This window comes from Larus michahellis, chromosome 2, assembly GCF_964199755.1.
Source record: "Larus michahellis chromosome 2, bLarMic1.1, whole genome shotgun sequence".
NCBI lineage: Eukaryota > Metazoa > Chordata > Aves > Charadriiformes > Laridae > Larus > Larus michahellis.
In genome coordinates this window covers 45,623,450-45,635,933 of record NC_133897.1, presented here as the reverse complement: position 1 = coordinate 45,635,933, position 12,484 = coordinate 45,623,450, and the positions used below count along the sequence as shown (strand labels likewise).

At 42.4% G+C, this 12,484-nt stretch overlaps 1 protein-coding gene across 5 annotated transcripts in view; it reads left to right on the top strand.

Moving 5' to 3' along the window:
• Positions 1–1,724: 1,724 nt before the first annotated feature.
• The window catches only part of GADL1 (glutamate decarboxylase like 1), an 87,023-nt gene continuing 76,263 nt past the window's right edge, over positions 1,725–12,484 (top strand). For 3 of the 5 annotated variants that reach the window (XM_074575103.1, XM_074575102.1, XM_074575104.1), the window contains exons 1-2: positions 1,725–1,862; positions 2,371–2,453. Coding sequence is in view for 2 of the 5 variants with exons in the window: in XM_074575100.1 (XP_074431201.1) it covers positions 1,856–1,862 (7 nt within the window). In the remaining 3 variants the exon portion in view is untranslated. The remainder of the gene's footprint in view (positions 1,863–2,370; positions 2,454–12,484) is intronic. The other 2 variants (XM_074575100.1, XM_074575101.1) reach the window with 1 other exon arrangement.

Sequence of the window (12,484 nt, the reverse complement as noted above, 5' to 3'; positions counted from 1 at the left end):
TCTTTCTTAATTACTAGCAGGCTGGAACAGTTCTTCACAGTCCCCTTGAGATCCATCTACTTGTTTCTTTTGTAGCACAGAAGTACTTATGGAACATATTTACATTTTCCGCATGAGCACAAACCCATTTATGAATTACCTTCACTGATGGGCCAGTATCACCACTGGGTTTTCTTTTGTTCCTAACACACTTAAAATGTCTCATTTGTCTAGGTCTTACAACCACAGATTTTTCTCCTGACTATTAACTCCCCTTATCGATTTTTGATATTGTAACTTGTAATTTATATCAACTGTAATTTATACATTTTCTCTTTGTTTTCCATTTTATTTCTAACTGCCACCTTTGAGCTTTTATGGGAAAGTTACTGCCTTCTCTGATTGCAAAATCATAGTGGTTTTATAGATTCTTTAAGAGAGACCCTTTTTCGGTGTTATCACCATTTTGCCCTGTCAGTTCCCTTTTCTGTTTTTCTCAGCTTCTGGAAATAAGCTCTTTTGAAGAAGCAGAAATACGTAGTTTTAATTGGGGCTGTCCTTCATTTACCCATGAGGAATGCAATCAGGCCATGATCACTTGTTCCCAGGCAACTACAAACTTTTAATTTAGTGATATCTACCATTTTTATCTGTCACAATGAGGTTCACATACTTATCTATTGCAGTGTAGGATATCTAATGGGCTGCAAAATTACCTTCTGCAAGTCGTAGAAGTTACTAATGACTTAGTAGAGGCTGCAGTTGAAGCTAGAAAAGGGCTATGTCTTTTCCTCACAAGCAAGGAAACTTAGGATACTATATAAAGTCATAGAATGGTTTGGGTTGGAAGGGACCTTGAAGATCATCTAGTTCCAACCCCCTGCCATGGGCAGGGACACCTCCCACTAGACCAGGCTGCTCAAAGCCCCATCCAGCCTGGCCTTGGACACTTCCAGGGATGGGGCGTCCACAGCTTCTCTGGGCAACCTGTTCCAGTGCCTCACCACCCTCACAGTAAAGAATTTCTTCCTGGTATCTAATCTAAATCTACCCTCTTTCATTTTAAAACCGTTACCCCTCACCCTATGAATGAGCATTCGATTCATGGCTCAATATTTCACCAGCTTCCAAAAATCTTTGCCAAACTTTGATCAGGCCTGAATTTTAATGGAGGGCATAAGCTTTTGGGGGCTTTCGTAGTGAATTTTTGGACATTGTTCAGACCTTTCTGTGACAACAGCACTAATGTCTTTTGTAAGAAAGGGATGAGCATTATTAAGAAGGCCTGTGTGGCGTTGAATGGGGCTGGTGTCCTGGAATAAAGTGGAATAGGGAGGTCAGCCACAACTCACTCGGAGGCCTTAAAATAGCCCTTAGGGGCCAGCGGTCGCCAGCTGGGCTTTTGCCCAGCAGCAGCCCCCAGGGGAGGCTTTTAAGGCACCGAAACAAACCCTCCCACAAGCCGGGGACAGCGACGAAACCCCCGACTTGGGGAGTAAGGGCAGTTCCCGGGCATTAAAAAACACCTTCCTTATGTGTCGCAGCTTCTCCCCGCAGCCGGGCAGGGAAACCCTGCGGGCGGCTCCCCCCGATCCCCACCCCCGGTCTCCGGCGAGCCCCGGTCGTGCCCCGTTACCCGCCTCTCTCTCTCCCTCCTTCCCTCCCTCCCTTTCCCGCCGGAGGAGGCGGCTGGCGGCGGGCCAGCGTCGCCGAGGGTATTAATAGGCGGCCGGGAGGCAGCGGCCGGGCGGCTGCGGGCGTGCGGGGCCAGGGCTGCGGGCTCGGCACAGGACGGCTGGACGCGGGAGCGGCCCAGGGTCAGGCCGGGACGGGGAGGTGCCCCCGGTCCGCAGCCGGCTCCCACCGCGGAGGCGAGATGGAGGGTAAACGGGGCCACAGCCGCCTTCTCCCTCCCGCCGCGCTCGGCCGGGCGGAGGGGCTCGGGGGAGGGGAGCGCCTCAGTCTCTGCCCCGCTGGGGGCTTTGAACCCCTTCCACAGCCGGCTGGCGGCGGCTCCCGGAGCCTGCTCGCCGTGGCTACCAGCGGGGAGGCAGGGGACATCGGGGCAGAGGGTCGGTTCGCGGCCGAGGTGCGGGAGGGGCAAGGGCTGCCTTGGCGAAGGGCTCCCGCCGGCTCGAAACTTCCCCGGTAAGGTGTGGAGATGAGCAGAGAGGCCTGTAGAAATACCTATCTAATATCTATCTATAATGCCCTTGTGTCAAAGTGCGGCAGTAACACAGCCAGAAGGGTTTAATAAGGTATAGAGTTTGTAACAAGTATTATAAAAGCATTGCAGTGTAGTATTTTTGTTGAAATAAATGATTGTTAGCGTGGTGCCTTTATTTATTTTTCTTTTTTTTTTTCTTTTTTTTTCTTTTTTTTTTTTTCCAGGCACCAGAATAAAATAGGCATGGCAGTGTGATGGTTTGCTTTGGAGAAAAAGGTCTGAGGAAGGGAGAAGTTAATCCTGTTTTGTAAGTGTATTATCAAGTTAACTTGTTTACCTGCATTAACAGGAAGGCCTTGCATCATTATGTAATGAAAAAATAAAAGCGGACCGTATGTTTATGAAAGTTGGGAACATGGAAGTCAGGTGGCTAATACAATAAGGAGACTTCTATAGAAGCTTTGAAAAGGAGACGAGACTAAATTGTTGTATGCCTAGGCTTTAGGTATGCCATTATTTGCAAGGTTAAGAAATGAGGAATTCCTTTGTCTTCTGAGTGGAAACTGGTTGCTAAGTCAGAAAATAGTAAAAGCGTTTGCAGGTGGCAGTCCTCTGTCCCACAAGGTCAATAAGAGTTTCTCCACTTATCCCACATTGGGAACCTTTTATGAAAACAGTCAAAAAGGCTTGAGGATCTAGTATGTTTCTTTTAGTTTTACCCTAAGCATGGATGAAATACTTAAAAGAAGGTTTTACTCCTAGGTTGAGAAAATCTCCTAACTTGTCTCTCAGAAGTTCAGTGTCTCACTTTCGTGGGTGACTTAAGTCATTAGCACTTGATCGGTGGAAAATTTCCAAAAAAAAAACCCGTATCCTTGAAATTGTGAGAATATAAGAACTCCAGAAACGTAATGTTTACGGACAATGATTTATTTTTTTCTTAGTTTGCTGTAAATTGAATGAGCCTTGTAAAGTTACATGACAGCTCTAGTTTGCAGTAGATGTGTTCCAGGGTGCACAGTAGCTTAAGGCTGTACTGTATGAGTAGTGGAAGCAGCACTGGATGAGTGGCAGCAGCTGCAAAAGTGATTCCTTTCAGATGCAGCTTGTCTTAATATCCTCTGCCAAGACAACACCAAAGATAAGCTTCTATTAGTCACTAAGACTGAGATCCTGGTGTTCCCTTCAGTGTTCTTGTTAAAATATTGTTCAAAGTATGCTACCAAAAGTCTAACTTCCTTCCAAAACTATTGGCTTGTGCTGGTAAGACAGAATGAGTCTAGTGATAATACGACCTCCACACTTGTTGCTGCAGGTTTTTCAGTACCTCTGCCTTCCTCGTGAGTAGCATCTGTAACTTCTGCCTACTTCCTTCTCATCAGAAATTCTTTAGTTTCCCTGTCCCTTCTTCTCCCCTTTACCTTTGGTGATTTGCGGTGTTTTCTGTCTGGTGAATGGACTTCACATCAGAGGGATGGTGAAGGAAGTTCGGCTGCACTGTAGCCTCTGCTGGGCACGTTGATTGTAGTCTGATCATTTGTACATTTAGGTGATTTGGGATCTGGGGAAAGATTTTGCTCATTATTCAGAGCCATTAGAGAAATGAGGCTCGGGTTCTTGAGTGCTGCCACCTGAAAGCTCTTTTCTTCTAGCAAGTGTGCATCCACACTTAAGATCAGATCTTTCTGGGCTGGTATGTGCAGCCTTTCTCCTTTCAGTACTGATTTTAAATGCTCTTAGCTGGATCTTGTTAAGGTTGTATGGGAAAATATCTGGGAGACGAAGACTGAAGGGTGCTTGCTTGTTGCAGCAGTAGTGTTGTGTTTGCTTTGCACAACTGGAGCAGCTGGCAAAGTGGACACAGTTGCCGTGGAGATTTGGATGTGTTTCCCAGTGCATAGAGTTATCCTTGCAGTGGCTGCTCTGGCTGTGAATGCAGTGGGAGCACTTTCGAGCACACCTGACATTGTTTTTTAACACCCCCAATGTATCTGAAAGTGAGCGCTTGTGAGGTTCCTCTTGCCTGTTGCTAATTGAGCCTAATTTCTCTCAGGCATTATCACCACTGTCCACGAGGGCAGCCTTACTGACTATGCAGGGATGGGTAAGAGGATGCTTTAGGCTATGCCTTCGCTAACACAAAAGATAGCAAAATTCCATGTGTGAGTGGGGACCAAGTTGTAGATTCCTACTCCTAGCTGCAGAAATGGGTCTTGACTGCATATATTCTTCAGTCATTTGGCATCAGGGTAGCTTTCTGAAGTTGTTTTGGCATAGAGAAAGCCTGGAGAATTCTGTATTAGGAGGGGGGAAAAAAAAAAAGGTGAGATGTTCCCTTGTGGGGCTTAAAGGCTGAGTCTATTAAGCAGAGTCTCAAGCAAGTTACTAGCTCATCAAGTACAACAAACAGACCTGTAGCTGGAAACCACAAGAGGAAGGAAGCAGCCAGCATTTATGCAATATGCTGCTTTTTTAACTTCTGGCTGGCAGCTGAGTGTGTATATAGTATATTTGGGGTGTTATGTGGTTTGTGTCTGCCAGCAGAATGGGGAGGGGGATGAGTCAGCAAACATTTAATGTAAGATGTTGCTGTGTTGCCATCTCGAACAGGTGTAATGTGAAGCATGGTAAACCATACTGGAAGTTAGGGTGACTTTAAGACTCCGGTAATGTGATACTTGGGTTAGTATTTTGGTCAGAGCAGAGGGATAGGATCTCTCCTGTGTCATAAATCTATCTGATAAAAAAGATACAAGGATATTTGGTAATATCACTTCATCAGAGGAAGGGAAACATAGGTTTGCAAGAAATGAAGTTTGCATCAAGTAAAGCCATTCTGTGTGAGTGCATTCATTGTGCTTTAAAATTAATAAGAATTTTCTTGGCAGTTAATGAACGTTTAGTGAAGAAGCTTAATTTGGCATTTGAGAAGTTCAGTAAATAACTTTTCGTTCTTGATTAAGGCATCTTTTAAGCTGTCACTTATACAACTAAGAATTGTCACTTTTTAATGCATTTCGAGATCTTGTTGCATACAGATTCAGCTATTATTGCCTATTAAACAGTTTAGACATCATGTGCCTTAATTTCCCTGCCCTTGATTATTTTAAGCAGCCTGCTTCTTTAAAGACCATTCGTATTCCATAAGCATTTATTACACGTTCAAGACAGAAAAAATGGATGTGTTGAATACATGTCTTTGTATTTCTCTGACTTCCCCCCTCTCCCTCCCCACAGTCAGATTTGGGGTAGTCAGTCCTAATGCTCATCCCAATTATTTACGAAACTACCTCTTCAGGCTTTGCAAAAATCAAAAGTTGAATATCTTATGGTCTTTTTTGCTTTGTCTTGTGTTGCAAACTGTAGAGGTTGTTGGAGGTAGTTGTTTGTAAAGCATTGATAGCTCAAGGATGCTCAGCAGGACATGGTTAAATTGGGGCCATTTCCCTCCCTTTTTTATCCTCCCGTCTGTGCATGCAAGTTAACTTATTTTAATTATTTTAATTTATTTTAGTTAAATTATTTTAATTTAATATTATTATGTGTGCAATGAGGGAATAATAAACTTAAAAGGCTGTTGTTTTGTAGCATGTCAGTGGAGGTTGTTTCTGATGATTATCGTCAGGCCTAGTCTAAGGGTAATAAAAGGTGACTTTGACTTGGTTCAAATGTATGTATGTCCATCTCTATTACTGTTTCTTGAGTATATGCGATCTTGATTTTATTTTTTTTAATGAAAAGCTTGTCAAGTGTTGGCAAATAGAGGTGTCTTTAAAGAAAAAGTCACTGGACGAGATGTTTTCAGTGCCATAAATATGATGAGGAAAGTGATTCTTAGTAATCAAGGTCTTCTGTTAGTGAAGTAGCAATAACTCTACAAAGTAGCTGGTTAAGTCTAGATAATTTGGAAGAGCTTTTGGCTCTAAAGCTTGGACGTCCCTGCCCTTTGCCATGTCTCACCTTATGTAAGCTGAAAAGCCTCATAAATATGATCTTATCCATTGGCAAATGTCAGGGTTTCAACAAGAAAGGTTGTCTCATAAGCGGCTTGGTGTCCCTCCGCTAGTTACACTGCAAGAGAGCTTACGTCTCATTGAGCTTCTTAAACTCATTTTTCTCAAGCAGGCCTACTCTATTGTTCAGGGATTACTGAACCCCCTTTGGGGCCAATATATCATGTTAAAAAGCTGTTACACCTGCCTGAAGGGGAAAGAGCAAGCAACAAATGCTGTATGTACCTGGTATTTTGTTGCAGTGCTGATGCGGATCTCAAATGACTGATTAAAAGTTTTGGCATGGTCAGAAAAAACCTCCAAAGAAGTTATCCATCGTCTGTCTTTCACAGGGGAAAAATGGAAGACTGGGATCAGGGGTGCAGTCAGACTGCAGGTGGTGTGGGGACTCTGTGCCTCTTTCAGCTGCCTTGCTGGGGCAGGGATCACACGGTCTCATTGGTGAGCCCTAGCACGGATAGCATGGTCCGATCTGTGCTTCTACCAGGCATCATCCAGGCTGCTGCCCTTCAAAAGGACTTCCAGTGTCTTCTGCTGGGCCTTACCGTGGTGTGTTGTCACCCGGCAGCTTGGCCTCCTGCAGCTCAGGAATGGTTTCCCAAAACCGCATAGGAAAATCAAGATAGGCAGGATCTGAAGTGATAATGGGTCCAGAGCCCTGCCAGCTCCCTCATCTGTGCGACCAGTCTCTGCTGATCTGATGAGCAACATTATAATAGTCTGTGCAAGGCAGCTTGCTCCGCTTTGAGACTGGATTGAACTATTTTGCTATACATAATATGCTAATAAATTATGGATGTCCATGTAAGAACTAGTTCAGAGGCCCTAGAGGGCTGGAAAGTTACATCCCAGTTTACTGTGCATTAGCTTCCCTGTGTTAGTAAATAAGGGCACATCTCAGAGCAATGTTGCAGACTTAAGTTAGTGATCAGTAATTGGAAATCCTTTGTAGGAAACAGAAAATATGGGAAGTGTTTATGATGTTAAGAAAAAGCAAGAAGAAAAAAGTTCTTTTAACAGTAACTTGAATGTAGAGGTAAAACTTCCTAAAATGAAATTTAAATTTTTCTTCTGTTTTTACATTTTAGCTTGCATTGAATCCCAGAAAACTTAGTTTTAGTAAATTGCTGCTTTTTTAGTTGATTTTTGAAAGACTGGAGTTAAAAATTGTTTTTATATTATGACTAAAAATATAGTTCTTGCAGGAAATTATAGGCTGTCATGGAGTCTTTTAAATCAAGTTGCAGGACTTCCATTTGGGAAAAAAACCCCAATTGTATTTTCACTTCAATTTTTTTCCAGTGGGAAGCAGAGAACTCTCAGGGATTCTTTATATTCTATGTGGGTCACACACATATGCATCACTTCTGTCTGAACCCAGCCTCCTGAAGTTGTTAACTTTGCTATCCCGTGCACGGTGCCTGTGATTGACTTGGATGTTGCAAATATATTCACTTTCCCCTAGAAAAAGGAACATTCATTAAATGTTCATTATCAACGTGCACCTTCTAATTAAAACAAAAGCTTCCTACGCTGTTGGCAGATGTTAAAAATTAGAGCATGTGAGCTGAGAGAATCTCATTGGGGTCAGGGAGTTGGGATTTCCATTTCATAGTTGGCATCTGCCGTTTCTCAGTTTCGCATCAAGGTGAATTCCAATTCTCCACAGTCCTTCTTCCTAATTGGAAATGTTACAGCATGAATCATTCCTGCAGTTACTTGGTTAGGGCAGTGAGAAGTTGTTATTAAATATTAACATCAGTTCCTGAGGTTTGTATGCATAAAAATTTCGGATTCTTGTTTCTTAACTTTTGTATGCTGCTTTTATTTATTTATTTATTTATTTATTTATTTTGGCATATCCTGCCTAGTGCTGTTTATAGGAAGCGCTTGGCACACAGTGAATGGGCACGACATGTCATGAGCATTCAACTAACTAACAAAGGTGCCCCCTCTGGACTGTGGAAACATTTCTGAAAGCAGAACCTCTCTCCTAGCATGGACCTTGTATTTCCTGTCATCGCTGGGGCTCTTCTCCAGATTTCTCTTTCTCCTCCCAGCCTTTCCTTTCAAATGGGAAATTCAGGTGTGGGATGGAGAATAGGACCCGTTTGTTGGGCTGTTGCTGTTCAGTGCTAGCAGTGTGCTCAAAGAGCCTATTCAGGGGCCTTTGAGCCTGGACACAAGCACTTTTGTTTTCCTCGTGTCCTGCTCTATAAAGGTCACTTTTGTATTTTCACAGTCGGAGGATTCCCGTGTGCGGGGTGGGGGGGGCTGTTGCAGACCTTCTGAAGGGAAGGACCCAACTTGTTCCCTGTCCTTGTCCATAAACCTCCAGAACATGTAGCATGGGGGCAATTGTATGAGCCCTGCTGTACCCGTGTCTGCTTTTATTCATATGGGTGGCTTTCCAGGATACCAAATCAACTCGTCTGCTGGATTCTAAGAAGTCTGCATCTCCTTTACTTGGCAACAGGCCTAGGAAAATCAGTTTACTAAGAAACAATGTATTTTGCCTTAAAACCGGAGTGGCTTTACTTCGGTTGTAAACATACAGAAGGCAGTGATTAAAGAAACAAAAGTGTCTTTAAAAATTATGTATGCCAAGGGACTCAAATAGCTGCATAGTACAGGACGGGTTGTGTATGTTAACGCTTTGATACTTGATATGGTCTCACAGTAATCCATTAAACATGGTGCTGTGGAGTCTTGACGCTGAAGTTCTCTTGTTTTCTTTTGCTGGACACACTGAAAGAAAATACTGAGGTCTTCTGGAAGAAGAGCAATGACTAGATCATACAGGATGAGCAACTTAAAATTTGTTTCTTATTAGTGCTGCCAGTTATTACTGCATTTGTTACAAAGCAGAAATCAGCCTTTGGTCAAAGCCAGCCTTTTGCTTTCAATTAAATAGTGGTGCTAGTACAGTGTAAACTGAACAGGATTTGGCTCTGGCATTCAAGCACAAGCTACTCTTTCACAGCCACCCCCTTCTGTTTCTGCCTTTTCCTTGTGAGCAGTAAATCTTTCTGGGCGTTCTATTCTACTCTCCCAAATGTTGTCAGAACATGCCAAGTACAAGGCTCCAGTTTCTTTTTCTCGTGCAAGAATTTAGCAGTGAAAGTTTCTCTGTGTTTATGGAAACACAGATGCAGCTTTTAAAATACTTGGTAGTGCTTACATAAAGATATAGAAACATCTGAAAAATGTTTATTTTTCTGTACATAATTTCAGCTCCAATTAATTTATGTTTTCTGCTGGGAAAATAATATTGATCATAAAAATGAAATGCTGGTTGAAAATCCTTAGGCTTCTGCAATAGAATATTTCATTCAGGATGAAATGTGAGAATTACAGGCTTGATTCTGCTGCTGCTGAAGCCAGTGGCTAAATGCCCAATTACCTTCAATTGGGGCAGGATCGAATCTTCTCTTTTGCAGGAAGATGTCTTGAACAGTCAATAATCCTTCCTCTCTGGTTTGAAGCACTTCCATTTGGTAAAGTTTTAGTGCTGTTTCAAGCCTGGAGCCATTTGGCTGAAATTGCATTTGATATACTTTCTGGAAGTCTGTTTTCTGAGTCTGCTTAGGAGTCTGTTTCTCTATCCTTAAATAGTGACTTGCAAAACCTGAAGATCTTTACCTCAGAAAATGTGTATGTTTGGGCCTTGATTTAGCTGCTGAATGTGAAACAGTTGTTCATATTAATTTCCAGTAATAGTCTAATGGTATGTTCCAGGGCAGAATTTAGGTCAGCAAGTTCAGATTGAAATGCTAACAAAAAAAATTACTGAGAAAGTGGTAAATAATTGCAAGTTGTATTATTTAATGAAATGCATTGTGGGCCAAGTCCTGAACTCTTTGACGGAGCCTTACACAGGTAAATTGCTGTTGAAGGGAGAGCTCTTCTCCATCCATTCCTTCTGACCCCCTGCTTTGCCTCTCTGTTTCATAGACTCTTCCTGAGGCCCAAGACAGATGTGTTGGGACTAGGTTTAGGCTAATCGTCCATTTTCCAGCGGATGTCTTCTTCCTCAGGCTCCACAGGTGTCCTATGGAGACTGTAAAGCTATGTGTAGAGGGGAATAGACCTGCTTCAAATAGGGAACTGTTGTTAGACACATCACCCAGACCCCTAAAGACCTGGTAGAAAAAGTAATGTAAAGTTCTGTTTTTGCTTTTCACAGAATCCCTGGAAGAGATCATTGTAAAGTCATGGAAATACTAGTATCGCATCTCTGTGCAAAAGTATCAGAAATAGGGCTGATGGAGTTACCAATAGAAAGCTTTTGCACAGCTCTGGTTCTAGCAGAGACATGAGGGGTGGAGCAGAGCAAAACAAGGAGTTAGTGAATTCTCTTGCTCTGCTGTATCTCCTTCCTGTAATGAAAGGAAATATCAATATCTGTGGCTTGTGATAGATATTAATCTCCTATAAAGTTTTTTCAGATCCTGTCCGCTTTTTCATAAAAACAAAACACCTTTGACGTACATAGAAATGGTAGCATTTCCAGGAGATGGCAAGGCTGAGATTATTTTTTTTTTTTGTTAAGGCAGCTATTTATGTATGAAACAACTCTTAATCCAAAAATAGTCCCTGTTCTGTCTGTCCAAAACTTGGTGCCTTCCAATTCCTTGTTAATACCTGGTGTTTTAAGTCTTGTAAAGTTGACCTACTAGTTTGTGTTTTCAGAGAGAAACCTCTAAGACTTTTTCAAAGCTACAGTTTTGGTACAGTGCCTTTGCTGTAATGTGCTGGGAAGCATGATGAGCATTAACATTTCTCACGTCTGAGATTTTCCCTCTTTGCCTATTGAAGATGGAGTACTGTTTACCTGCTTGTTCTGTATGTGTCCCACAAAAATGTTTGTGCCTCTCCTATAACAATGTGCTGAAGGCCTCTCTGTTCAGGAAAATGTAGTATATTGCCCCTTTTTAATTAAAAATAGAAGTAATTTCAGAAATGCAGAGCGTGGAGGTCTCATTTTTGTCATTAGTGATATGGGAAACCTAAGGCTCCACCTCATGTTAGAATTAGATCTTGTTTGTCATATCTCTCCTCATAGGTGAAAGTGAACTGAATAGCTTCTCAGAGTCATCAGTAAATAAAAGCTCATGGGATTGACAGGGTTTCTTTCAATCAATGGACCTTGAAGTCATCCACCTTTCTAGGCAGCGTTGTTGTACTTCTATATCCTCCTGCGCATGAGGAACTTTAATAATGATAAATACGACAAATGTGTCAGACTTCAGTGTCTGGCAGTCTTCTGGAAATTCAGTTGTTTAGACCTGTGAAAAAGCTGCCTTTCTTCTGTAATTTATAACTGGATCAAGAAGTAAAGCAGAAAATAAAGTTGCTTTGGCCATAAAACTTTCTCCACCGTACATCTTTACCCTTCCACCATCCTCACTGTAGCTAAAGAAGACCCTCCAAGGCAATGCTGCCTGGCTTCATAGATCTTAGCAATTCTAGGGTGAGATCAGTGGACAAGCGCTGTCTGTAACCCAGATAATTTGGGCATGGTAGTTACCGCTTCTCCTTTCAGCGCTATACTGTTTCAAATGCCGGTTCCCTTGATATCTCCAAATGTCTCACTTTCGTCTTTATCCTTACGTTGATTAAAACTGGAGTCCTGATCTTGCCGTATGAAATCAATACATGAAATGGATACGTGGTTGCCACTGTTGGCCACTGTCTTATAAGCATCTTGGATGTGCTTTCAGAAGTAACGTAAAGGAGGAAGTAGCAGTGTGTTCATGGAACACATCAGGAGAATACGTCTTGTGGATGGGTGAGGGAGAGAGAGAGATCACGGTTGAAGTGAACAAGCAAGATAATCTGCACAGCAAATTACTGTAATTAATGACTGAGGGAACTTAATAGGATAAGGCCAGAAAGAGAGAAGTACAGGTGTGTGATATTGACGGCAATCTCAAACACGGAGTGCCTTCGCGGAGTGTGGGTCAGTGAAACACTTTGCAAAGGACGTGGAAGACTCAGAGCAATAGGACTGGCTGGTGGGAAGGAGCAGCATAAGGATATGAGAAATGAAGCTGGAAATTATTTCGTGATAAAAGGGGAGCAGGAGGGATGATGTGGAGGGAAACATTTTCAGCTAAGAAAAATGCCTATTATCTTGCACTTTATTTCTGTTTATCCAGTTGTATCATGTTCTAGGCCAGAGCAGCATTTTCTTCTGTGTTTGGAAGGTGTCTTGCATGCTTTTGTATGCTACAGAAAGCAGTATATACAATAGAGTAGGCTATTATTACCTACATAATAACAATCTAGGTTTGAAGTAACATATGTTGGTTTTGTTTGTCTG